Genomic DNA, 27,423 nt, shown 5'->3' on the forward strand with positions numbered 1-27,423 from the left:
TTTACCAACTTGTACAAAACACATCTTAACACTTCCAACATAAAAAACAACTTCTTTTAAGGAGTATGTAAATTCCTGCATTACAAAATGAATTGTTTCCTGTCAACAAAAAGAATAAAAAATTGATCAAAATCAATTACAACAACTCTTAGGTATTCAGAAAAAGGCATACCCACCTTTTCATCTAGATTGCCATTACGGTCAAACTGGTAGAGTGGTGCCAGATGATTCATCATCCACCAGCTAAAACTCAGTGGGTCTTTACACTGAACTGTGTCAAACCCAGACACACTTTCAGAAGTACTTGGCCGTTCAAAGATATTCCTTAAGGTTGTGTTCACCAAGCTCCAGAAACACTGTAGAAAATGCAACAGGTAATTTGAACTGTCTCCAATAACAAAACCTATGTTAATTTTCTCTACAACACTGTCCTATTTATAAATTTGCTTTTACAAAGAATGAAAGATGACAGTCATTTAAAGAAAATAAAAAAAGCAGTTGTGAGTATTACCACAGAAAACTCAAGGCTACCTTAGAAGTCCTCTCTCAAATGTCAGTAGAAAGCAATGTGAAAGGACAAGCTTGGGCCACCAGTGCAATATTTCACAGGCAAAACTACAAGCTGATGGATTGATGACATGCAGACAGGATGGTGCCCCAACACTCACAATAGAAAGATTAGAGTTCCTTAATGAAGAGTGGTTATAATATATTTCTGGAAAACTTCTAGTGTCAGAATATCCTAACCAAGAGGAATACAGTAGGTGGTAGAGAATCAATCTGAAAGACAGCAAAAGACAGCAAACAGATTCCAGTTCCCTGTTTTGTCACAGTCTGTTCCAGCACTGACAAACTGATTAATTCTCACTGACTCAGACCCATGCCTATATCACAATATTACTACTTCTTACAGCCTGTGCCTATCTTTCCTTCTTTTAAGGAAGCTCTCTGGGACTTCTTTGCATGTGCATTTCAACCACCTTAGCTGGGTCCTGGTAACAAAGACAAACATGAGCTAGCTGGATCACTGTTCTGACTGTACCCATGTTTCTAATGCCTGGAGGTGACTCACTGCATGACATATCACAGAAACTGCACATAATTTTTTTTAAAAATAGGTAAACATCACTGTTTGTATTAGAACTTTCACAGTATATTCCTTTGCTTTGATTTCTTTAGCACTAGGAGCGCTCTTTGTCAATGCCCTAGGTCATAACCCAACAGCACACTGCAAACCTAGAGTCAGGATTTCATGCACTTTCAGGACAGTGACCCAAGGTAGCACAGCTGGCATGCAAATCCTGGAGCAAATATGAGTTCAGTTCTATGATCAGATCTGTGCATTCATGGCCATATGGGAACATCTGGTGACTGCACATGTAACAGTACTCTTCCTTTACCTCTGTATTAGACCCTTTATTTCTGTGGTCCAGCAATTGAATAAGTAGAATCCATAGCTCCTTAATGCAGGTACAGGAATAGTGGCTACTGGCAAGAGCCTCAGAAGGTCGCACCTGAAAGAGAATATAGAATAAAATTATTCACAGAAGTGCTAATTTTTGAAGTGGTGTTTTATGTATCAACATTTCTTCTTGTCTTGGTTGTTTGGTTTGAGAGGTGTTTTTTCAGGTAAATAATATAGTTAGAATTACCCATTCAAAAGTGCATTATTTCACTAACATCCCAAACATCTCTCTCATACAATATAGACTCTTTCCTAATTCTACATAAATTATAGGTTGTGCTATTTCCTAGTTTCTTCTGATCCACCCTCAGACATTATTTAATCGCACAAAAATGGCATTCCGTGTCCTAAATGAAAAGAAGCTACAATAAATACTAATTCATTGTCTGATAGTAGGGAAAAGAAAATGATTGATTACATTTTCTTGATGTTCTTGAGAAGAAAAAGATTTCAAATTATTTACCAGCTATTATTGTTATTTTTAACTGAAAAATCCTTAATGACTAGGCATAATGCAAGTAGAATATGTTGTTGTTGGCATGATGAGGATGTTAATGTTCCCACAACATTTCACAAAATCTGCTTTTCGGTAAATTTACTGCAAGGCATTCTTTTAATATGCAGAAAACAGCATATTTCAAGTCATGTACATTACTTGATTACTATTCCATATTTAACAAAATTCACTCAGACTGATGCATTTCAAATGCAAAATAGTGTTCTTGTGATTCATCTTTCAATTTTACATTCTCTCAATTGTGAAACAAAACAAAACAGCAAAAAGAAGTGCTAAATACATAAAGAAACTCTGTATGCTTTAATGATTTTAAGATCTACCAGACCTGTATTTGAAATAATCATACTATAGATAAAACTTCACTTACTCTGTCCTTAGACACATGAACCCACTGAACAGTATTCAGAAGTGGCAAAAATTGGGAGAAAAGCTTTGCTTAAATAGCTCAGTTCAGCACTTTTTACCTTCAAGCAAGGACAGGATGGCAGAAATGTAGAAAGAAAAGAGGGAAAACAAAGCAGCTTATACTCATTTTATCCCTAAACAATGAGTAGTCCTAGTTTGAATAATCAACCTACACCTCTCTAGAGCAAACACAGGGCAATCCTTCCATGACAATAAAAAGTACCTCAGATGACTAGTTTAGCCAACTAACTCCTAGCCATCCACATCTGATGAGGTGGAGCCTGAATTTTTATATCCTCATGTTTTTTTCTGATCCATTCACGCACAGCTATTCTCAAATCACACTGGGACTTAAAATAATTTCTGAATTTGGAAACCTAACAGTGCAAATGAAAAATTAAATCAAAATATGCAATGCCAGTGACAGAAGTGGCTGTGTGAGACATTATAGAAGTGGGAGTGAATGACTAAAAACCTACACTTTCACAGTTGGAACAACAAGTATATCACCAGTCATTTCAAATCTGTATAATATTCTATTAGGATGCAAACTTCTTATTTATTATCCACCTTTAGAATATCCTTACAACTACAGCTTCATACAGGTTTAAATAATTTCAATTATAAATATGAATTATAAATATGAAATATGAAAATGTGCATATCCATTCAGGACAGAGTCTGGGTACTAGTATCAAAGCAAGACACCATATAGATATTGCTTAGATTAAGGATAGCCATGATAACTGCTTTCTTCAGAGATACTCCCCATTTCCTCTCACAACATCCTCATTTCAGTGTCTTGGTAAGAATGTTTAATACCCAAAATTGTGGCGCTGTTGGGACAATACAGCTCTGGTGCCAGAGGTGTTACTGCTAAAGACAGAAGAAAGACATCCACAGATATATATTTCTCTGCCAAACATGTCTCAGAGCACACTGGTGTGTGATCCAAGTCAAGCACTTTGATATCAGAGCTGCCCAAGAAACCAATCAGAGCTGCCCAAGAAAATATGAGTCTGGAATGCTGGAGTTCATGTCCCTCCTTCCAAGGATATCCACAAATGTTAAGAGCTGCACTCATGAATGTTTCTCAGCCAAAAGCCCAAGGACATGTTTTAGTGATGAGCTGATGGTACCACCTACTAGGGGTATTAGTTGCATTTGGAACAATTTTGAGGAATGCTATTTCCATTATGGGATGACAGAAAGGTTGTATATTATAGGAGGCATCAGCTCAAGTGTAAGCTTCACTTCAGAAATTAATCTCAAATAGAACTAATTCAAGCAATGTGGTCCAAGCCTAGAGAAAGCTTAAGAAAAATCAGTGGCAAAACAATCTTCTCTCTTTGTAACATGGCTCTGTGAAAGGATGTAGAATCTGTCATTTTATCATCTGAAATTTTCAAGCCTACCATCAAGTACTGTGTTAAACAGATAGATACTATTTGAATTTTCTGTTATAAAATATTATTCTCATCTATTTGCCTTTTGTTAGGGGAGAAGGTTGCAGTATTATCTGAATTTAATAGATCAAAACTGATTTTAAAAAGTAACAGTTTTCTACAGGAAGGTATTTTATAAGTTATCAAAGGCTAGTACAGCCATTTCCCCCATCCTCAAAAGTAACACGAAGAAGAGGGACTATTTCTTATGCTTTTGTGCTAGGAAAACAAATTATACAGTGGTCACTGCTATTTTTTCTTAGAGTTCAGTCCTGAATTCATGGATCACACATGTCCATCTAAAGCAGGTTTCACAATGACACAAAGATTACACAGCTCTTCTACTGGCTGCTATATGGGGCTATTATGACCTTCTAGCTCTGAAGTGCTCAAAACAAGTGAGAAAAATACTGCAGCTATAGAAGGAAAGAAAAAGGAAAAGAGAAGACACAGAAAAGCTTTCCCATGGCAAATGCAAAAGTGCTCTAACAGAAAGATGAGGTGGTAGGAATAGGCACACTGCAACAATAAACTGTAATATGACATTCTCTAAGTGTCCAGTTAGCTTACTGCCAGGATTAGAGTTATCCTCTTTTTGTTCCTGTTCAGAGTTTGAAAAGACTTTTTTTTTTTTGCATTTATCTAAACCTTTTAGACTGTGCCATGTTTGGCATTAAACCTGGAATACTGAACTTAGAAAATGTGGCACTCACTTCTGCTCTGTACACAGTGCATTTCAATATTACTGTCTCATTCAACTGCCAGATGGTCATGAATAAATATAACACAATTTGAGCTCCTAACAAATAACACTCTTTAAAACATGGAAATACAAAGCCATACGTAACATTTACAACTAAGCACTAAGAAGTCATCCATGCACTGCTGCAATACCCAATTCATATGGCTCCCAGTAAAAGCATCTAACTGCCCATGGCCTGTATAAGGAAAAAGAGTTACCTTTGTGTATTTGTTGATGGCCAACCTTATTAAATCAGATACGAGATTTCCAGAGTGTTTTTCAAATAAACTGATATTGGTTAGATTCTCTCCAGTTAGATTAATGAAATGGTTAGCATATACAACTTGTCCTAAAATACAAAAGAAAAGTAGAATTGTTTAGTTCTAGGTTTGGTTCTAGCAACATAAAACAGACAGGATTTCTCTTCTAAGATATACATATATTTTAGAATGGGCTTGTTGACCTGTATGTAATTTTAATTTATAAATTCATGTGAGAAAGCTCATCCTAAATTCAAGCTAATCTCCATCATTGCACTGAAATCTGGTATTATTCAGGTTGACAGTAAAAAAGCTTGGCACTTTACAGCCTTTTACTGGCACAGATTTTGCAGAGGAATAAAGATTTATTTATCTGCAAGTTCCTCTTTGTCACATGGCAGTGCGCATGTTCTGGAATCATGACATGTTTTGCAGATCTGCAAGTTGATGACAAACAATTCTGGAGAGGTCTAACACTTTCCTTTGGATGTGTTGATGTAGAAAGCTGGCGTGATCATGTTCCAACTTGAGCATTTGTAGGCATTAACAGATAAAATGGTGAAGTTAAGAGGCTGTAAGATCTTATCCCACAAGCTTTTCAACAGTGCATCTCCCTTGACATCAGTGGAGCACACAATACGTAGAGTGTGCCTGTGTTTTATTCCAGTAAATACAATGTGAAGCCCTGAATCCACTATCCTGCCACTGGTCTCAGCAGTGTGAAGTTTCCACTCAGAACACTTTACAGAATGAGATAAAAACCTAGGAAATTCTAAGCACATAAGAATGCAAGATAATGTAAGTAGAGATATGACCGTCTTGACTAGTAAGTTTTGTTGTTAAAAATCACGAGCTTTCTCTTACAAAGATACATGACTGCATTATAACTCAGAATATTATCTAGAAATAAATATTGAATTCTGGAAAATAAATTGCCTCCAACAGTTTCACTATCCTTTCTCCAAAATGCTCTAAAAAAGGCAAACACACTATCCCACAATGGATCATAACAGAAACTTAGAATTATGGAACAAAAAGCCAACCTACACACTATACAGTAATGTAGAAACAGAGAAAATGTGTTAATGGGAGCAAGGCTGTGTTGTGACAGCAGTTGGAGCAGGCAAAAGCTAATCCAAGAGTTCACATTCAACACAGGGTTACTGGGGTAAGCATATAGTGCCTTCTTTCTATACCTCAACATTACTTCAACTGTTGCAATTCCTATATGGAATTTATATTCACAACTTATAATCACGAGGTGTGAGGGAAGGTATGGTTGCAGTGACGCACCAATTGTAAAAGAAAACACAATTCTGTGATTTATTTTGGTAGAATGGACATAGAAAACAGATATAAGCCTCACAAAGCAAATAAAGTTCTCTTCTGTATTTTAACAATTCTTCAGCAAACTGAACTACTCTGAAATTGAGTTTTTCAATTGCATTCTATGACCTTTTTAATCTAACTTCTATGAACAGCTTACTCTTATCAACTTACTTTTTGCCCTTTTAAAGCCTTATAATTTTTTTTAAAAAAAGATATTGCCTTGCCCTTTTCTTTCTGTACTTTTATAAGCTCCCCTGATTGAGGCTTCTTCTTCTGCCCAATATTTTCTTAGTGTCACACATGGTTAGCAATGCAAATTCTCTCCCCCGAGAATCCTTTTTCTGGTCCATGCCTGGACACTTTTCCTACATTGTTGTCACCAAATTGCCATTCATTGTTATGCATTCTGGATATCTGTAAATGCATTTTTATTTGTGATGTCAGGAAGTGCATTGTTATTAAATATTTAGTATGCTGCATCAGTTGAGTATGAACTCTGTGATCTTTGTTTTGACAGAGCAAATTCCTAATACAATTTTATTTAATTTGAGCTGCACAATGATTCACAAAGAACCTACCTTTACCATATCTGACTTTACCCCATTAAATACAGACAGCTATGCTTAAAAAGTAGCAACAGTAGTTTTTATTCTAGACAAATCAAGATGGGAAAATTAGGTAAGTCATATGCAAAAGAATAAGTTCAAGAAAAAGGCCTGCATACTTACTCTTCAGTTTTTCACCTAGTACATGAAGAACTTCTAATACCAGCCAGTTAATATCCAAATGGAGATGTAGTAAGTGCCATGATGGAGGAAAGACCTGTGATTAGAAATATATTTACTTATATTGAACATTTCTTTAGTGAATTCTGGATACTGTGCTAAGACAGGGTGGTCAGGTGTCCGGTTTTCGGCTGTTTGGAGAGCCTGGAAAGGCCCGGGGTGGCCTTGGGGCAGCCCGCGTATCGAAGGACGAGAAGAGGCTTCAGTTCTTCTTTCGGTTTTTATGTTTATTAATTGTTTATCTAAAAGATTTTCTTTCAGCCCGACAGAGATCTGCTCAGCAGCCAGCCATGAGCACACTGTACTGCCCTCCGGACAGTCACCTATCTTTATACCCATTGTTACGTGTACAATATTTATCATTTTTCCCCAATCCTTTTTATTCTTAGTGTCCGGTGCACTTTCAGTAATAACCAATCCCAAAGTGCCACCATCACCACAGAAGATGGAGGAGAAGAAGAAGAAGGACAGGACACGCCCCAATTCCTCCATCTTACTTCTCTAAACCCCCCTGTACAGAAATCCTAAACCCTGTGTCTCACCCTCTAATTAACTGATCCCTTCACCATTCACCCCGGTGAAACCCTCCTATCCTCATACAGGTGTTGTCTCCTGTGTGGGATCAAAGTCCAGCCACCAGACACTTCTGGAACATTCCAGGACTCCCGAGCCCCCCAAGGGTGGTCTCGGTGGCACCTCAGTCCTGAGGTGCTGAGATCCCACAGTCAGGCTTTGGAACAAGCTGCCCAGGTTTAGTGGTGGAATCACTATTCCTGGAAGTGTTCAAAAACATGTGGATGTGGCATGTGGGGACACGGCTGAGTGGAGAATGTGGAGATGATGGAGTAATGGTTGGACTTGACATTCTAAGATGGACTGCAATGAACATTATGAATATCTATGATCAAATACAACGTAACGTACAAATGCCATTCAGTTCAAGAAAAAAAAAAGAAATAAAAAATTTCATTACAATTCTGTCTGTAAGAGACTGTTTATGAAGTTTTGATTCGAGCTTGACAAATTACAACATCCTTAGTTAACCTTTTCTTTACAGAGAGGCATTGTCAATTGCACAAAAAAGCTGCTAAAATGAGCTCTTAAAATAACTCCAAAATTTTAGTATTCTCTTCCCTAAAGTTTACTTGAAATTACTGTTTTTAATCAGCTCAACCACTAGTGACAAGTTAAATAAAGGTCCGAAATGCTGCTTCTCAGCAGATTATTCCTCTCCAGATACTAGTTTATACAACAAAAGCCTGAAATTCCTTTTCTGTCTTTATAAAAGATTTGAAAGCATTAGCTATGTGTATGCACAAATCCTAATGGTGTACACTTCAGTAGTACTTCCACATCCGCACTTGTCTTTTATAAGAATCTTTTCCCATTCTGAGTCAGATTTCAGAATGTATTTTTAAAGAAATGCCCCTCCTGCGGGGATGCTCAGAAATTTTAAACATTACTACAGACAAACACCAAGGAATTTTTTAAACAAGCTATGCTAATTCAAGCCTACTTATCTACCTGTAATTGGTACAATCATTTGTATACTACAGGAAGAATTCTAAAGTTACAGAAGAAAATAGATAAATAAAACAACAGAAAATACAGATCTAATTAGTTGTGTTTACCAAGGATGGCACTTAATAAAGAAAAACAACCCAAAAAACCAAACCAAAAAGATTAACCTACATTAAGGCAAAATTTTTCAAGTTGAATTCATAATGCCACATAAAAAAATAAAATTTTAAAAAGACACCAACCTTTGCCTGATTTGGAATAGTAAATGCTGCCAGGACATTACTAGGAAGCTCACAAAGGTGACCAACATGCACAGTCAAAGCATGAAGCTCTTCCACCAACACTGACGGTAACTGAGCTTCTAGTTCTTCATAAGGATGCAGCACTCTATCATTTTCCACCTCAGGGGGTTCCAGATACCTGAATGTACAGAAAAATACAATACACACAATCAGAAAACAGGTAAGTAGCAGCTACACAAAGCTCAGTAACCAATTCAGTAAAATGTGTGTAAATCTCACCTGAAGATGAAAACTTTCACATAATGCAAAAATTTAAGACACTGATGCCTGATCCTCTCTGCTTCAGAGTGCAAGTGCGCAGCTTGACCTGAAGTAAAAGAGATCAGCAGCTTAAAGCAGATGACAAGCACACCATGACTTTTTTAACATTTGCATTCTCCACAGTAATTAGACCAGACCACTGGAAAGACATCCTCTGAGGACAAGCTGGGAGGTGACTGATGGTAAACACCCACTTCTAAATGTCATTTTGCCAGAGAGATCCATTCCTTGTCTTATCATCTCAGGCACATGTCCAGATACAGACAGAAGAGAAGACACTCAGGAAAGGTGAAGGTAAGTACCCTCAGTGCTAGAAGAAATCATTCAGCCCTCCTGTCCTGCTTCCTGACTGCTTCCAAGACACCTTCAGTAAAGACATGGGTAAAACAATTTGTCAGTACCCTTTCCTCCTGACAGACTTAAACTGTGATAATAAGGTTCAGTAATAAGGTACAAATAAGTTCAATAATGTGAACTTATTTGTAAATATGCTTTGTAACTTTTCTTTGGAAGCATCACTGTTGCCCAGAACCTTCAGCTGTATAATGCTAAGAGCCAGCCATTCACAATCCTGCCTTTCACTTGCAGCTCTGTATGCTTTCAGGCAGCTATTCTGGCTGTATGTCTCTTTTCCTTTGTTCTCTGAAGCTATTGCTCTCATGGTGTTACCATCTTCACCTTGCACCTACCCCCATTAGAGCAGAGATTCACTGGAAGTTATTGGCACTGTGTGAGAATCACTCCTTATTTATTCCTATACCTTGCCTTGTAGCTTTTAGCTTATATTAGTGCATAATAAACAAAGTAACTACTGCCCAACAATACATATACACACACAAGCTTAACAAGCAGTCAGCCTGCAACACGATTACAACACATGCTGATTATTCAGAGCATCTTCAATGCAAGCATCAAATGAGGGCCTTGAGCAGGACCAAATGAAAGTGCATCACCCTAGAGGAGATGCATGGCAAAAACTCTTGGTCACCTACTACACTGGACTGCAGAGCCAGGGAAAGACAGTTCTCCTTGCTCCTCTCCCCAGCTGACCACTGGCGAGTCTTCCCATTTTTTTAATCTTGCTCTCACTCTCCCTTTTGTTTTCCCCCATCTCCTCCAATTAACCTGGAAGTTCTGGAAGTTCATATATGACACCTGTTACAGATGCCAAAAATAAAGCTTTGTGCATACAAACCTATCTCCACATCTTTTGAGCAACAACACTCAGTTGGCAAAGCAAACCAACTGGTACAAGATCCAGAATATTCCAGTGTACAGCCTACCTGCACCACACCAGAAGCCGTAGCATCTGCCATGGTAATGAACCAAAAGTTTGGAACAGAGTGAATTGATACTCTTAAAGTAATTATTTATAGATATTACTGCTGATTTGTACAAATAACAAATACTGCATCCTAAATTCTCAGAACTGTTTAAACAGAATTTTATATTACAGTGTTTTCATATGCCTTCTTCATTACACAGTTCTCAGTCCAAAGTCTCCAAAGCTCATCAAGACTGATAGGAAATGAAATTTAAAGCAAAATATTGATATCTATATAAACACACAGTACAACATAGATTTACTGAGCCAAAATTCGTAAATAGCATTTTGACAGTGGCGACAGCACATTTTTTTAAGACATCAATAATAACTAACACCACCCTGCTGACCATTTAAAATACTTCAATCCTCATGACACCCTTCTACTACTAATCCACTTCTATAAAGGGGGAACTGAGTCACAGCTGAATCAGTGACTTGCTTCTGATTCAGAAAGAAAGCCTGGTGCAAAGCACAAAATTCAAGTTCTTCATTTTACTAGCTTAATTGACAAGTGGAAGAATGGGATACAAAGAAGAGAATGCAACCAAGCAGGTGCTTAAATTTAAGTGAAAAAAACCCCACAGAAGAGTTTCTTGACGTTGAAACATACAGTTCTGTAGTTGAAACCTACAGAACAGTTTCTTGATGATGAACTGCATATGAAAGAAGCTTGATGATAAATTCCCATCAATTATTTAAATGGCAGAACATCACAACATTAAAAAAACAATAGTAATGTGTAAAAATATTCACTCATAGAACACTAGCATGTTATCTGTAATAAGACACTATAGACAGTCTATTTCTGAGTAATTACTGAACTTCTCAACTTGCTAAGTAATTCAGCCTTCAACTTACAATAAGCCCAAGGCTGCAATAATCCTTCAGAAACATGCTGCTTCTCATGCCTCAGAATTTAATTGAAAGAAAGCATTTTGTAGTGATCCCATTTTATCGATCCTACTGCAAAGATAAACTAAGTTTGTAAATAACGTAAAACTAACCAAATCTAACTTGTTTAAATGTCAGCCAATGAAACACTGAAAAAAGATCCAAGCCACTACGTTTGTAGTTAAAATAATTGTTGGGATGATCAATGAAATTTTCTGGTTTTAATTGAAAGAGTTAATAGTTTTGCTGAGTTCTGCTCTAGGGGTGACACCTTAAGTCAAATTAATGCAAAATGCCTCCCTAAGGATTGCTCTGTCCATCCACCTTTACAAACAAATCTGGTTGCAAACTGACTCCCAGCATTTCCACTCTATCTATTTCCCTACTATTTTACTTCACTTGGTTGCCTATATTTCTACCCTAACTGCAGGTTTATGCTGCTTATAAAGGAGCTGTTCTGAGGCACACTCCAAAATCCCTTGGTCAAGAGTCAGAGCACAAGCACGAACTGTGAGAATTTACTTCTTTAATGAAAGGTAGTCAGTTGCCTACTGCAATGTCAAATTAAATTTGTAAAACTTACCAAAATCAGATGAACTCATTTGTACTAGGTTTTCCAGTCTGTATATCTGTTCCCTAATTAAAGGAATACAAAGATTTAGGGTATTTATATAGATATAAGTTGTTTAACTCCACTTTAGTAAACATAAAATAGAACAGAGAAAGGTAAGAGCTGTTTCTTGCTTTGTAGCTCTGAAAAAGCTTATGGAAATGTAACTCAGAAAACAGTTTTAGTCAAAGGCAATGGACATATCCAAGTGTGAAGGGATGACATTGAGTAGACTTTGTGCATGTTTATAAATCATTAAACACAGTAAAAAAATCCCCAAACAATTGTCTGAATATTGGGGAAGGCAAAAAACAATACAGACAAAAACCCCCAAAAGCCATTCCCTGCAAGTGATCTTACCATAAGCATAACTCAGCTTCCTATTTGACCACAGATTAAACCTAAAAGTCAGTTCTCATGGCATACACTCAGTACTAAATTAATCCACTTTAATGTCAATGTGCCTTAGTGCATCCTGCCTGCAGCTTCTCCCGTTCCTGCTCAGGGTGATCAGCTCCTGAACCCCAGGACAAAGCATAAACAGCAACACAAAGAGCTGAGTAAAAGGAGGTGTCTTTAGAAAAGCTAAAGTTCAGTTCAGTTTTGGAGAGGAAAGAGAACATTTTTAAAGAAGCCCAGTGTCACTGTAAGTGAATATTTTTTTAAAAGCTGTAACATAGGTAAACACTTGGCCATATTCTGTAACAACTGTTATTTGCAAGTGGTCTTCCAGCAGAATCTCCACAGAGATAAAGCAGTACTAAACTGAATATATGAAAAGCACAACTGTGTCAGACAGACTTTTGAAAGAAAATGCTGCATAAATTGAGGAGAGAGCTCTGTCTCATTTCTTATACAGTCAAAGCAATAACTACTGAAGGATTCTAAAATAGGCTACTTGGATCTAACACAAATCAAATGTTCTTATGAAAAAAACCCTGAAAACTAGGAAGCATTTAAAAGACACAAGAAGCATCTAAAAGACAAAACTACAGGCTGTAAGTTGCATATTAAAGTGCATACAGACAGTAAAATGATCTCCCTTCACTCTATCTTGTTTTCTTGGATAAAGCCATGTCAGCTACCCTTCCATCATTTAGGTGGGTTGTAGAGTTTTTTGTCTGTTTTGAAATCAAAGTTGAATTTCTGCCTGGATTTTTCAAGGCTTTCAACCACGAAAAAAGGAAGGAAGTCTGAAGCAGGAGGGCTTTATGAAACAGGGCTGCTGAGACTGGTGTTTAGAGAAGGAAGGTACAAGAAAGGAGTGACAGGAAAAAAAAAGAAAAATACTCTCCAGTGGATTGACAAAGACAGAACACAATGAGTTGATAAAATTAAAGCACAAACTGGGCAGAGGAACATAACAAAAATACCATTATTTAAATAAATCATTTTAGTTTCAATTTGCATTTGTACCTCAAGGATTGATCCTCATGGCTGTTAATCATTAAATCATTTGATTTGCAAATACACATTCTGACAGATAAACTGGTACTCCTGTTTTTTAATCAAATCTATATTATACTAATATACCCACTTAAATGGTTACATAGTCTCATTCACTTTGACTCACACTTCTCTCACATGAAAACCCGTAAGTAAAATTTTTACTATGCAATTACTATTTTAACTTGCAGTTCTGCAGCATACTGTTATTTATTACAATATTTAAAAACTGCAAATAATTTTTAATTACAATATTAAGTATAATCTCAGACATTAAAAGAGACTAATTTTCTGTAGGCATACATTTAAACATAGATATTACCTTTACTTCATAAACATAACTATTTACAGCCACCCTATCTTCAAAAACTACTATAACTTGTACTTAACACATTCAATTTCCACAGTGGAAAAAGCAGAAAAAGCAGTTTTTCTACTTTTAGTTGTCAACTGATCTATAAATGAAAGTGTTCCATTTTATGACTGAAACAAATGAACTGAATGTCTTTGCAGAGACATCCCCCTTTGCAGAGGAACTTGTCACACCAAAAGACAACTTAGCAACCAAACACTTGGCCAAGAGTTAGCTGAAATCCATTATTCCTACCAGGTCAGTAGGTTTTAAAGAAAGCACAGCTTGAATAACTTAAAAACCACATTATGCCTTATGTTCATCTCTATTACAATTACAGAGCAATTTACATTACAGGAAAAAAAACTTTAAGAATAGCCATTTAATTCAACATTCCTGTGTCACTGCCCAGTGATTTTATGTTAATGACCAGTTTAAAAAATCAGACTAAATACTGAAACTTTTAACTAAATTGTACTCCTATCTCCCACTTAATCACTCTGGGGTTTTTTTAAAAAACACAGTGAGGTCAAAGCTTGCATCAAGCAAGCAAAGCTAAATAACAGTGCTTTTAATACACTTCCAGTCATCTATGTCACCATGTTCCCACAAGCCAGACCCTATTAATCATGTTGCACATCATGCCCTTGGTCATACCCTAAAGGGATGGAAGAATCCCAAAAGAAAGGGCCGATGGAATACACCACATATATTTGTGAAATCATACAAAAGCTCCTCTCCCATCCACTCTGTATGTGCTGTACATCCTGAGGATTATCAGTAGAAAAGAGGATTATCAGTGATCTGTGTATTTGCATTGACCAGATTAAGCATCTACATTGAATTAGTCAAACACTGAGCAACTGTATCTGAAGAGATTGCTGAAGCTATCCTAATCCAAACAATTGAAGAAAGCACTGCATCCAGCATTTATAGTATTTGATTTTTAACCTCCACTTTCCTTTATTCACAAAAAGGACTAAAAATCTTCAAAAGACAACTTCAATTATATGGGCAGCACAATCTCATTCAAGGAAATTTTATATAGTCTATTCATATAATTCTGAAGATAGAGCCTTCTAAATTAACCCCAACACTCTGTTGTAATAACTATACTTAATTTTTTTTATCTGGTGATGCCTCAGATATGCACCACACTACTTAGAAACTTAATAATAAGTCACATAATATTAAGAACCTGTGACACAATGTACTTCTTCCTGCAATTCCATCTGTGTCCTATCCATCACTTACTGAAGCATTAAACAGACAGCATTAATCATTTTTAGATGCATTGCACAGCCCAGTCTTTTATGGTGTTTTAAATGTGCAGTTTGTAACACCCTTACAGAAGGTATAATTACAGATGTGGATTAATTATAAAATACAATGTTACCATACCTAAGTAATCCAAAGAGAAATCCACAGGATTCAACTAATGCCATTTCAGTAACCCACTGAAAGCCAAACAATTCCACTGTATCTTCTTCATAGTCATTTGGAGAAGGATCTAGTCTCAGCAAAACCCTGCAAAATACAGCCAACAATATTCATACATTTGCCAGTAATAAATCTATGGAGTACAATATCTACAGCTGGCTTATGTACCACCAATACTTTCTGAATGTATCAGCAACATGTACACGACAGATGTTTCAAAGACAGCTGTACCTTTTAGAGCAATAGGATCTATAGAAATACAACTCCTAGCTTCAAAAGTAAAAACAGGATATAGCCACAGGTCACAAGCAGATTTTGGAAATCAAAATTAACAAGTTACCCTCTTGAAGTATTTTCATACTTACAAAGGGGCTGAGACAACACACAGACTGTGAAGAGAAGATGCTGCTATGTAAGATAATCCACTGCTCTGTATGTTCAGGATCTGTCTCAAGGCACACTATATACCTAGTAACTAATGCTAGAACATACATTTATTCATTTAATAATATTTATACTGAACACACTGCTAAAAGCACACTTTTAGGCAGGTGAACAGATGAGGCTCAAAATGGTACCTTGTCACTATAACTCAAGCTAACACTAGGCCATAATTACCCTTTGCTCTTGTTAAAGAAAAATTAAATAACACCAGAATTATCATTTTACTCAAAGTGGAGAAAATCAGACACTTGTGTTGTTAAAACATTATAATTGTGCAAATAAAAAAATGTTTCATTACCATGCATTAAAAAAAAATTGCAGCAAACTGCATGACAGCATGGTAAATTATTTCAGAATTTTCCAGCTGCCTTTCATAAAATAATCCCACATAGAGGCAGCTCAATTCTCTAAGATGTAAAAATTATTTTTATTTTAAAAATTAAAAAGATATACCAGGCAAGCACTTACTTTCCATTATATTACACACCAAGTTCTTATTCTGCTTGAACTATGCACTAGTTCCAATTTCATTCTCAGAGGCAAAAAGAGAATCTGCTGAATAATTGGTTCAACCTTCCATAACACTTTAATTCACTTGGTAACTTTCTGAACACTGGACTGTTTTGAAGCCCCTAGCAATCAAATTCAGCTACTCCAGTTCCAAGCAACAATGACAGAAGAGTCCCTGACATGGAGGCTTTTCCAGGACTTTGCAATCCAGGTAGACAACATGAACAAAAAGTGGAAGAACAGTGTTATCACAACTCTAGTGACTGGGAAACCTGTCTACATACAAGCTCCTCAGTGAGTTTTAATGACAGAAACAATTTCAGGTGAAATGTTTCCTTGTCAATGTGGAATCCACTACTGATATATTCATGCAGATACAGGATCCCTCAATCATCTACTTGATGTAAATTTGAATGAACATGGGTGCTCTAATGCAACTAAAAATATGATAAGGCAGAGAAAGAGGGAGGTGCAGTGGACCCCCCCCCTTAAGCCTTTACAGAAAACACGGTGGGGAAAAAAGTAACAACACAAAATAGAAAGCCTGGCAGGAAGACAGACAGACAGAAAGATTAAGCTTTTGTAGAGAAAACAAGACAACCCCTGTAAGATGAGCAAACAGCACAGAAAACTAGGGTGAATGACAGACAGCAAGGCAGATAACAATTAAACCAAAGTGACATTTTAAAATCTCACAGAAAATACTTATTTGCTATGCCTATGACATCAGAACCTTAAATCCAGAATGCATGCAAGGGTAAAGCTTTGAGAAAGATGGTCTTGAAGCTCCTAGGGCCAGCTCCAGAAATTTGGGGAAGCCAGACAGAGTGGAAAAGAGAGAAAAATGGCCAGCATTTATTAGAGCAGATGACTGGGAAAAGCAGCACTGAAGCTCCACAGAAATTCAAGCGATCTCAGATGCTGCTGCCCAACAGGCCAGTTTTGAATTATCCTAACAGGCTTGTAAATGTCCATTACAGTATCTTAAAAGGAAGTTCAGAAAGCTAAGAACTGCATCTAGGGCACCATTCAAAGCTGTTTATCAACACAACAGCGCTTCCTACTTTGGTATCACCAGGCTGATTTCAGGACCAGAAGAACAAACTGATTTGGAAACCTGTCAGCACCAAACATGAGTGGAAAGAACATCTAAAAAGGCTTTTATATTTGTAATTCCAAAAAATCCCATACCTCTTAAGAGACCCACTTGCTAAATAAGACTCTGCAGAGAACCTTCTCCCTCCATTTTGGCTGTCAAAGGCACAAGAAAAGAAAGCCGGCCTTGAGTTCTCATGCTCCACTTCCATCGCCAGCTCCAAGCTGTCAGTGAGAAATGGGGACGTGGAGGAAGCACCACAGTCATCCTCCATTGTTTTCACCTGGCCCAAAAAAAAAAAAGTTAAATACAAAAATACTCATAGCATTTCTTCAAATAGATGTCTCATTGTTACAACTCCACATCATCCTTCAGCTCAAGTGAGGACACAGATCCGACCAACTGCAACACTGAAGTAAAAGCCACCAAGAAGGGCAATCATGGTCACATGCTCTGTCACACAATTCTGCACCTTTGTGCAACCCCATCTTCCTCACTGAACAGTGCCTGTTCAAGGAAACACATTAGTGACTCAAAAAAACCCCAAACATTTTCTTCTGGTTTGGCTCTCTAAATAATTAGTGATGAGGTTAGACTAGCAGTAGGTTATAACATGAGGCAGCAATGCATTACAAAGCTACTTCCAGCAACACTGCATTTTATGACCAGAGTAGCTATGCTATGGAAGTACATCATGTACTAGAGGCTCACAATATTAAAAACAAAAATCTAACTACCTAGTAATCTGAAAAAAAAGAGAAACAAAACCAAAAAAGGATTACCATGTCCAAAAGAAGTTCACTGTACAGATATTACTGTATTCATACTTTATACAATATACTGAAAGAGCAGAACTAGGCAACAGGTGTCAGAGTCCGATAAAAATGCAGAAACAATATAACTAAAATGCTAAATTAAAGTTTTCAACTTCTTTGCTGGTAGATTTTGATATGGCCCTTGCCGGATCTAGTCAACACAATGGCTGGAGTTAACTAAAATATATGCCCAAGGGGAAAAAAAAAAAAAAGAAGAAAACAGTTTACGTTCTACTTTCTCACGTTCTCTATTAACAGTTTCCATTTCTCACTTTCTCTATTCACATTCCTGTGGAGCAGGCGGCTGGGAAAGCAGGAAAAGAATGACTTCTGTGCTCCAGTTTACAGCCAGACCCTGTGCAGGGGTGTTGGGACAGCTGAAGGAAACGCTCTCAGCCACAAGGGCTCCAAGGAAAGCCTGTTCAGTTCGGGGAACCAAAATCGCCCCACAGGACAGAAACCCCTGGGGGAACAGTTACATAAGAGGGCAGCTCTTCCCGGCCATAGCTCCCATCCGTTCCATACCTGTCTACCACATCTCTGATGCAGCGGAAACAAATGAACACTTTAAGCACCTCCTGGTCCTCCAAGCAGAACCTTCCAGGCGGCTGCAATCCGCGGGCAGCAGCTGCAAAGCGGCGGGAACAGCGCTGTGGGCCGTCGGGACGCGCCCACGAACACGACCCGCACGTCTACCGCCTGGGCCCCGCGCCGCTGCCCTCTGCCCGCAGGCGCTTCCCGGCCGGGCCAGCCTCGGGCGGGCGCCACAGGGACTCGGGCGGTTCCTGCGCGCCGCCCGCGCCGCCGCTGCCGCTCCGCGCCCGGGCCCGTTCCCGTTCCGTACGGCCCGCGCGTTGCCGCAAGCCGCGCACTGCGCAGGCGCCAAGGCGCCCATTGGCCGCCGGCCGCTCCTCCCCAGCTCCGCTTCCTCCACCCGCTCCGCCTCCTCCCGCCCCGGCGCGGCAGCGCCTGCCCCGGCTCCCGCCCGCTCCGCCTCCTCCCCGCCATGGCAGCGCCTGCCCCGCCTGCCCCAGCTCCTGCCGCGGCTCCCGCCCCCTCTCTCCCCGCCTTCCTCTCCCGCTCTCTCTCCTCGTCCCGACCCGCCCAGCCCAGGGCGAAGCGCCGCCCGCCGCTCCTCCCAGGAGTGACAGGCCGGCCGGTTTCCCTGCTCGGCTGGGTGTCCCTTGGCGGGCCCGCCACCACAGGTGGTTTCTGGCCACCTGGCACATGAACGCCACCGTCTTGCCACTGCTGTTCAGTTGCCTTCTTTGTGCCCGCAGAATCGTGGAACCATAGAATGGCTTGGGTTGGAAGGGGCATTAAAGATCACGAACTTCCAACCCTGCTGTGGTGACTTCAAACACACCAGGGTGTTCAGAGCCTGGGCTAAAACCCCTCCAGGGATGGGGCATCCACAGCATCGCTGTTCAACCTGTTCCAGTGCCAAACCACCCTCACTGTAAAGAATTTCTTCCTAACACCTAATGTAAACCTACTCTCGAATTGAACTCATTCCCCCTTGTCCTGTCTCTACATGCTGTTATAAATTAGTCTTGGCTCATCTTTCCTGTAAGTTCCCTTGTACTGCAACTGTCCCCTACCTTTCTCTGGTGTCTTTCTTGTCTAGATTTTACTTGAACCTCATTTCCCTTCTTCTCCTCAGCTTTCTCAGTTCACTCCTTCCATGTTCCCTCACAGAGATGGGCATGAGGCTCTCCTGGTCTTTTCTGATGTCTTACATATGGAGATCCAGCCTTCCTATGTCTGCAGTGTAATGCTCGTATCCCCAAACACACACAATTGCCATCAAGCTTAGGAAGTGGTGTTCAGAGCATTGAAATTCAAGCTGGGTATCACTCCTATCATTTACTGCAGCATCTCCATTGGGTGTCACAGCCACCACAGAACAGGCGCCAGGGCAAAAGTCCTAAACCCTGTGCCTGGCATAACTTAGCTTAAAGTGCCTGCTGTGCACCTAGAGGCTTCTGGGTCTTTTTTTTTTTTTTTTTTTTTTTTTAAGTGTTGTATTATTTTGGATTGCTGTGGTTTGATTTTATTTCAAAATGAATGCTCTTCCATTTCTGCCTGGATTTTGGGTGCAAAATAGCAGCAGTGCACTAAACTTCCTTCTAGTAAGAAAGTTGCTATAAAAAGTTTTGCTGCCGCTGCTACAGCTTGCTCTGAAAGCTTTGCTGTGATTTAAAATGCTTCATTTGCTCCTGTGTCTGTAAGAATCTCTCATTTCCTTCTTTAAATTCCTGTCTAATTAAAAAAACAGTACATCATGGTTAAATAAAACTGTACCCAGGATAACCCTGATTTCCATATGCAGATTTATCTGCACTGACAGCCCCCTCTCCCTCTCTTAGTCTTTCTGTTTCCTCTCCCTCCCTCACTCTCCCTCTTTCTCTTCCCCTCTCTTTCTCTCCTTGTCTTTTTGTCTCTTTATGTCTATTGCATTATGCCTGAATAATTTTCAGTCTTTTTTTTTCTCTCCTCTTGCACGCACATGCTAAAATAACTAGACAAAGATGCAAGGTGGTTGCTGCAGTCCCTGTCTCTAGGACAAAACCAAGAAAGCTTGTGATTGCAATGCCACCTTTCCTTTTTTTTTTCTCTTCTTTTTTTCTTCCCCAGCCATGCTTGGTGATTAAACTTCCTCAGGATGGGGAAGAAAAAGGAGCTGGAAATGAAATAGGGTTGAGGAAAAATCCCATTGCAGCAGCTGCATCCAGTGGTGTCTGCTGCCAGATGTGCGAAGGTTCCTGGGGTCCTTGTCACTAAAAGGCAGTATTCAAATATTTGGAGACAAAAGCTGCATCCTCAGTGATCATTTTCTTTATTTAACATGGCAGCAGGCATCGTGTGGGGAAAAATCAACATGCTGGATGTTGAATCGGACTTTTCTCCTTTCTGGGATGAAAGGATGTTATCTATCCCGTGCCAAGAGGGAACTGAGGTAAGAGAGCTGATCCAGCTCGGTTTTTTTCCTAGTATATTTCCTAAGCATCTTTTCTGAAACAACCTATATATATATATGAGTGTGTCTGTGTGTGTGTGTGTGTATAGATGTTTCTATGTTTGTATATTTGTGTATTCAATTTCAAGGCAGTGAGCGGTAATGCTTTTTTTTCTCTGCCTTCACATCAACCCAGAGAAAGTTAATTCACAATATATATTCAGAGCTTGTTCAGAAGGGTCGTTTTGTGGGATTTTTTTTTTAATACCTTTTTGTTTCCAGAGAAGACTTCAGCAGTGACATCATGGTCGGCTGCTGATATTAAACCCTATTTTCAAAGTCTGTAAAAAAAAAAGCCAGTAACTTTGTGATAAGAAATTGTGCAGGAGATTCATATGCTCTATTTTTCGGTTGCACTCTAAATATTGGAAGTCTTATTAAAGCGATAGTGAGAATTTTTTATTATTATTATTTCTAGCACAGAAGCGATGAATGCTGCATAATTAAGTACAGTATTTAATTTGGCTGTTGTGAAGCAAAAGAATAAGGTAATAATTTTTATTGTACTAATCAGACTCAAGATGTTCTCTGTGTTAATTGGGTTAAAAAAATTGCAGTACTTATTAGAAATTCTAATTTCACAATGCAGCACTGACAATAAGCTCAGCCAGTGAATTATTCACATCTTTAATTTGCTCTCTTAATGACAGTGTTCTGTAATCAGAGTGCAGCGACTGCTTCCTATGCATTATGTATGATGTTCAGGACTTAAATGCAGGACATTATGAAGCCTCTCAGTGGCTCAGTAATTAGTTTTCCACAAGACAGGGCTTAGATATTCACAGATAAAAGTCTACAGCTGAGATAATGTTAAGGTGGTGACTCATGCTAACAAAAGCAGGGAAGTTCAAATTTAATGCTGAAACTGCTCTCCATTCTCCCTCATTGTGCGTAGGCGCAGGGGGAGGGGAGCAAAGTCTCCCAAAGTAGCCCGGCACGGTGAGTGCGCCATGGGCACGGCCCGCAGGGGCACCCCGGGCTCCTTCCTCTCCGGGCCGGGCTTTTGGCAACTTTGCTGATGGGAGGGGGGAGGCGGAGCTGCCTTTGGTGCCGCTTTGTAGTGGTGGTTGTGAGAAGGGCAGCAATGTACACACTGTCAGAGAGCAATCGTGTATGGGTGAGATATATTTTAAAGGATTTCATTTGAAGCACTGACCTTCATAACTTTGTCGAATTACGGTGTTTTGAGTGGGAGCTACTTTGTTTTCTACAGGAACTTTGAGAACACCTGATACTCGCTGTATTGCAGTTGTACCTACTTCAGCTGTCATGGTCCTTATACATTTTAGAAACTATATTTTCTCTCAGTTTAGTTATCACTATCCAAAAGATGAACTGTGATGAAGGTTTGTTCTTTTTGTCTTGGTTCATTTACCTGGTGTTAGATCAAGTGGTTTAAATGTAGGGAATAAGTATGGCTGTGTAACTTTCCTACTTTTACACACTGCTTATTGTAGAATATTAGGCAAGAATATTGAAATGAAGCTGGAAAATGATAGGTTTTCTGAACTTAGTTGCTAATCAGGCTGGGAGCTGTACATTTGTCCTGTGTCTCCCTCCCATTAATCAGACATTTTTATTGGAAGCAACATAACTGAATAGAGAAGGTTCTTTACTTTGTGTTATCTCTCCAAAGGCTCCAAAGACTTGTGGCCGTGTACAGGATTGTGATTCTAATTATTAAATTTGATCTGCCTTTAAAAAGTTTAGGCTTAAATTAAAAACAAACAAAAAAAACACTAAAGATCCCAACCTAACAGTAAAGTAGAGATATGATAATAAGAACTTGGAGTACATCTAGATTTTTAAAGCAAAATATTGTAAAACTAATTCCTTTGAATTTTTCAGCAGAGTTTACATCTGGAATTCAGTGTTACTAGCAGCTGTTGCTAATGTTGTTTGGCCTCAAGGCCATGGGACATGTTACTAAGTAATTGCTTTCAGCAAGCAAAATCCTATATCCTATGGCTGGATCAGATATTGGTTGTATATAGTCCAGCCCTGAAAGTCATTATCATTAAACTGTTGAATAAAGAAGCTGCAGATTGGATCAATGTTGCTAGGTGATTCATAGATTATATCAGAATCCAAGTGATTGTGTATATGAGGAACCTGATTTGGTCTTTTCCAGAAAAAATACTTTCCTTCCAAGTCAAGATCTCACAGCAGGTGGGTCACTCACTTCATGGCTACATTTCTTCAGTTACTTCAGCATGGAATCATACAATTGAAACTTATTCCCTACAAGTGTCAGACCTGCCCCCCCTCTTCCTCCAAAGCCACAATCAATAAAAGTTTCTTTTTAAGTGAGCCCTTGCCTGTCTGCCGAAAGATTTATGATTACTTACCTAAGTGAGTTATCTATTCCAGCATTTCACTAGTCTTCCCATTAGAATGTTTTTTGTGTTTGCTGATCTTAAACTTAACCTGCTAAAAGTAAATTACTTCAACCCATTAGTTTTTGTTAGTTAGTAGTTACAGGGATTTTTATTTTCCTCTTTGCCCCAGACTCACATATTTGAGATTCTCAGTCATGTTTCCACTGTGTTATTCTTTTAAACAATCCCTGGTTTTTGTTTTGTTCTTTATAGAAAAAAGCCCCCAATATTATTCTTGTATTTCTTTAATTTTTGTTGCTGTGATCTGGACTCTCATTATTTGTACTTTCTTGAAATGCAGTGTTCTAGACTTGATGTAATTTCTAGATGTAATTTCATATGCCATATAAGTTCTATATTTTCACTTAATGAAATGGGGTTGTCACTTCTTAAGAAAATCTATTTTCCCTGAGAAAATGACTTGCGCATGGTGGGTACAAAGACATCTATTAACCCAGGCTACAGTCTAGGGTATCTACAGTACAATTGGAAAAGGTGCAGCATGTGTTTGAACATGTTTTTAATTCAAGGATTTATGCTTGTAGCAGGAGTCTTTATGGATATTGTTTCCAATATCCTTGTCTCACAGGATAAGTACCTGTGACTGACCTGATTACTGATGCCCAGATGTGAGCTATCCAGCTGTAAAGAATATCTGAAGTGTTCAATCCTCAGGATTGTTTCAAGTTGTACTATTGCAGAGTCAAACTTTTGTAACAGTGCCCATGTTATAAAGTAGATGGGGGCTTAGCAGTTAAAATTTGAACTTTTCCAGTCAGATTAGACAATCTGAATTTGAGGCACTATTACAGGCAGGTGAGAATACTGTTTTACAAAAGTGGCAAGGATTTTACTAGCCATCAAAAATAACAGTCCATGGTTAACTGTGCAGCAGTGTGTTTTAGGCAAAAAACCCCCAAACATTTAGAAAGTTATTCCATTCTAGAAGAATGCCTAGAAGATTGACTCTAAGTCTGAGCTATGCATGTGGGAAAGTGCCAATTGCTGTCTGCCCAATCTGTTAGGGTAAAGTGGAGGTCCATTCAGTTTTAGCTCAGAGAAGGGAAGGGCCCAATATATTTCCTGGGTCAGAGGAAGATAGTTCATACTATCCTTGAGTTGTCATGGCATGGGAGGAGAATAACATTTATGAAGTCCAAATGGGAATCCTGTGTCTGAAGAGTTAAAGATGACTGGCTATGCTTCCAGAAGATCAGGTTTAATAAGTTAAAAAAGACATAGGGATACCAAGAAAAGTTTTGAGGACCTTTACATGGTTACACAGACATCTAGTTCATCTATCTGCAATGTATTTTTAACTTTTACTGTCCTCTTACTGATATGTGGCTTCTCTTGTTTAGGAATATTGTAAGTCTTTTGGAGTGATCTGATTCATATTTCTTTATTTGTTCATATATCAAAAAGCAAGAAAAATAGTTTTAACTCTGTTCAGTTTTACTGAAAAAAATTATGAAAAATCCATCCATAGTATATTTCCAGGAGCTGTATTTTGTACTTTTGTTTATATTGCTCCAGGCTTAAGTACCATGATAAATATTAGATTCTGAAGTGGTATGATGAGTTAAGTATTTCTAAATGTCTTATCTTAATCTGGCCTAATAATGCAGTCTTTTCATAAGCATAATTCCCAAGAAAGCCAGTGGGAGTACTACATTATAGAAGGAATGATAGATACATGTGCCAAGATGTCTTCATTTTGAGTCATTGTTTTAACTTGATTGACAAAGAAGAAAGTTGACTAAAGGAAATATATACTGAGAGTGGGAAGAAGGTTATTGATAATACTTTTAATTTCAAATTTATCTGTTTCACCACGGAAACATATATGCCAATAGAATGACAGTAGTCAGAATATCTGATGGACATCTCAAATGAATTTATCTTCACTAATGCTTTCTAGGAAATATTTCACAAGTAGAACATATGCATTCTAGTCTGTAAAATTCTATAACTGACTCACTATGAAGAATTCCAACCTATATATAAACCTATGTATATATAATGTAAAATAGAATAGTGTTAAATATGCATAGTATAAACCAGTTTGGCTTCTTTTTACAAAGTCAAGCTGGGAATAACATAATATACTGGATGAGTTCAAATACTCAATCTTCTCTAAAATGTAAATCCATAAAACTTAGCAGTTCTTATCTGTATCTGTAGTAGGCCATAAAAAATAGTAGTAGGAATACTTAAAACTGTACAAAAGCATCTCACTGCTTCCAAGTGGCTTTTCTTCTGTGTTATCATCTATACTTATTTTCTGTACTGACTCTCATTCAAGGAACTACTTCATATCCTCATTAAACCTGAGTTTTCATTTCTTGTGTGCTAATTTTTCTTTTTTCTTGAAAGAAAAATTTTTAAGCTTTCTTTTTAAGCTTTTCTCCATGCTCTTTTTGAAGCTCATGAGGCTTTTGCTATTACCAAAGCATGCCTCCTGAAAATTCTTGTTTTGTTTCAACATGTGTTTGCAACAAACCTTGAAATCTTCATATCACACTGTCTTTTTTTCATTGTTTTCTTAAGTATCCCATTTCTTGTCTCTTGCAGTCTTTAGATTGCAAGATCATTGATGAAAACAAGGGGGTTTTTTCTGTGCTTCGAGAGAGAACAAAATAAAGGGGTTGAGACTCTAATAGTAGGAATACAAAAAGTAAGTGAAGTTAATTTTAACTGCAACCCTTCTAATCCCTAGTAACACCGGCTTTTCAACCTGTAACAACTTCTTTGCAATAGAATTTCATCTGGATTCTGGGAAGTTGACAGGTTAGGGCACAAGAAAACTGAGAAATGAAGGGGCCAACTACAAGCAGAGCAGAACTTATCCTCAAAATATTCCTGTTCAGTGCCCTCTGTTTACTCTTTTTGCTTCTCAATATAATACTTTGTCAGAGAGACCCTAGGTCCAATAAAATTATTCAGGAAGCTTTTTATCTCTCAGGTACATAAATTCTTTCTGGTGTGTGGTGCACAGAGACAACGCAGACTGTTGGTTCAGATGAAGGATTGTGTCAGTCCAGCTGTAGACTGAGGGGTTTGGGGTTTTTTTCCAGAAGGAATAGCTTTAACTGAGTGGTTGTGGTGCAGCTATCTGTCAGCATTTTGGTGTACTGTGTTGGTAGTATCAAATATGAAGGTGTACTTGGAGAAGCTGAAGGCACAACTGTGCAGTCCAATATGAAGCTTAGCAGAAAGCTCTGACTTTATCACAGAAAGATATTTTGTCCATGTCACAAACTTTTTGATGCAGAATTTTTTAAACCAGAATATTTGCTTTGCCACCACTGCATGGATTTTTAGTTGACAGTATTTGAATGAAGGCAGTTAATTTCAAAGTGATGCAGTTTTTTGACTCAACTATCACTCTCCACCTCATACTGTCTAGTGTTGGGACAAAAGGCTGGGCTCCCACTTTGCCAGTCAGCAAAGCTCTTTCTCCTGACTCACCCAGAGGCTGTAAGTTTAGAAAGCAGATCAATGTTTTGTGTGGATGTAAATGTGGATATCATACAAAGGCACACAGTATAAACCATATTTTCAAAGATGTGTATAAAAAGCAAAATAGCTAGCTTTGACCAGCATAATTTGAGGATTACAGAAATCATTTAAGACAGTGGATCTGCAATAAGTGTCAACTGTGGTTTCCAGCACCACTATGTTGTCCATTCTTGTGCAATCTCAGAAATATTCCCTTTTCCTTTTCTCAGTGCTTTGTGCTCTTTGCCTCAATGTAACCTGACAAAAAAGAAATCAGATTACTATTGGATACCTAACATAACTTCAAAGATTTTGTATTTAAAAATATGTTGATTTTTTTTGCCCCTCTGAAGATTACAATAATATTTTTATAGTGGAAGGAAGAAAGTGCTCTGCATATCTCAGGTCCTCCTTTATCAATTTAGGAAACAGATATAATTAGCAAAAATGATAGAAATGAGATAGCTCATATTGTTTCTCATTTTACATAGTTCATCTGCATGATTTCAGGAATTCACTTCATTCTTGCATCTCCATTCCTCAGCTGCGTAATGGAAAAAGA

General features: G+C 38.3%; 2 protein-coding genes across 15 annotated transcripts in view; one reads left to right on the forward strand and one right to left on the reverse strand.

Annotated features, from left to right (window-relative positions):
* MMS22L (MMS22 like, DNA repair protein) overlaps window positions 1–18,860 on the reverse strand; it is a 90,965-nt gene extending 72,105 nt beyond the window's left edge. Inside the window, exons 1-10 of one of the 2 annotated variants that reach the window (XM_074538532.1) lie at window positions 18,489–18,859; window positions 17,244–17,431; window positions 15,060–15,185; window positions 11,834–11,886; window positions 8,991–9,078; window positions 8,712–8,889; window positions 6,892–6,985; window positions 4,793–4,923; window positions 1,401–1,514; window positions 177–356 (exon numbers count right to left, since the gene is read on the reverse strand). In XM_074538532.1, the coding sequence (XP_074394633.1) occupies window positions 177–356; window positions 1,401–1,514; window positions 4,793–4,923; window positions 6,892–6,985; window positions 8,712–8,889; window positions 8,991–9,078; window positions 11,834–11,886; window positions 15,060–15,185; window positions 17,244–17,422 (1,143 nt within the window). In that variant the 5' untranslated portion in view covers window positions 17,423–17,431; window positions 18,489–18,859. Of the gene's footprint in view, window positions 1–176; window positions 357–1,400; window positions 1,515–4,792; window positions 4,924–6,891; window positions 6,986–8,711; window positions 8,890–8,990; window positions 9,079–11,833; window positions 11,887–15,059; window positions 15,186–17,243; window positions 17,432–18,488 lie in introns of both variants that reach the window. The other variant, XM_074538533.1, reaches the window with a different exon arrangement.
* Window positions 18,861–20,310: 1,450 nt separating this feature from the next.
* LOC113458862 (uncharacterized) overlaps window positions 20,311–27,423 on the forward strand; it is a 197,014-nt gene continuing 189,901 nt past the window's right edge. For 9 of the 13 annotated variants that reach the window (XR_012579780.1, XR_012579777.1, XR_012579781.1 and 6 more), the window contains exon 1: window positions 20,311–20,922. Coding sequence is in view for 3 of the 13 variants with exons in the window: in XM_074538542.1 (XP_074394643.1) it covers window positions 20,852–20,922 (71 nt within the window). In the remaining 10 variants the exon portion in view is untranslated. Of the gene's footprint in view, window positions 20,923–21,400; window positions 21,471–27,423 lie in introns of all 13 variants that reach the window. The other 4 variants (XR_012579779.1, XM_074538540.1, XM_074538539.1 and 1 more) reach the window with 4 other exon arrangements.

This window comes from Zonotrichia albicollis, chromosome 3, assembly GCF_047830755.1.
Source record: "Zonotrichia albicollis isolate bZonAlb1 chromosome 3, bZonAlb1.hap1, whole genome shotgun sequence".
NCBI lineage: Eukaryota > Metazoa > Chordata > Aves > Passeriformes > Passerellidae > Zonotrichia > Zonotrichia albicollis.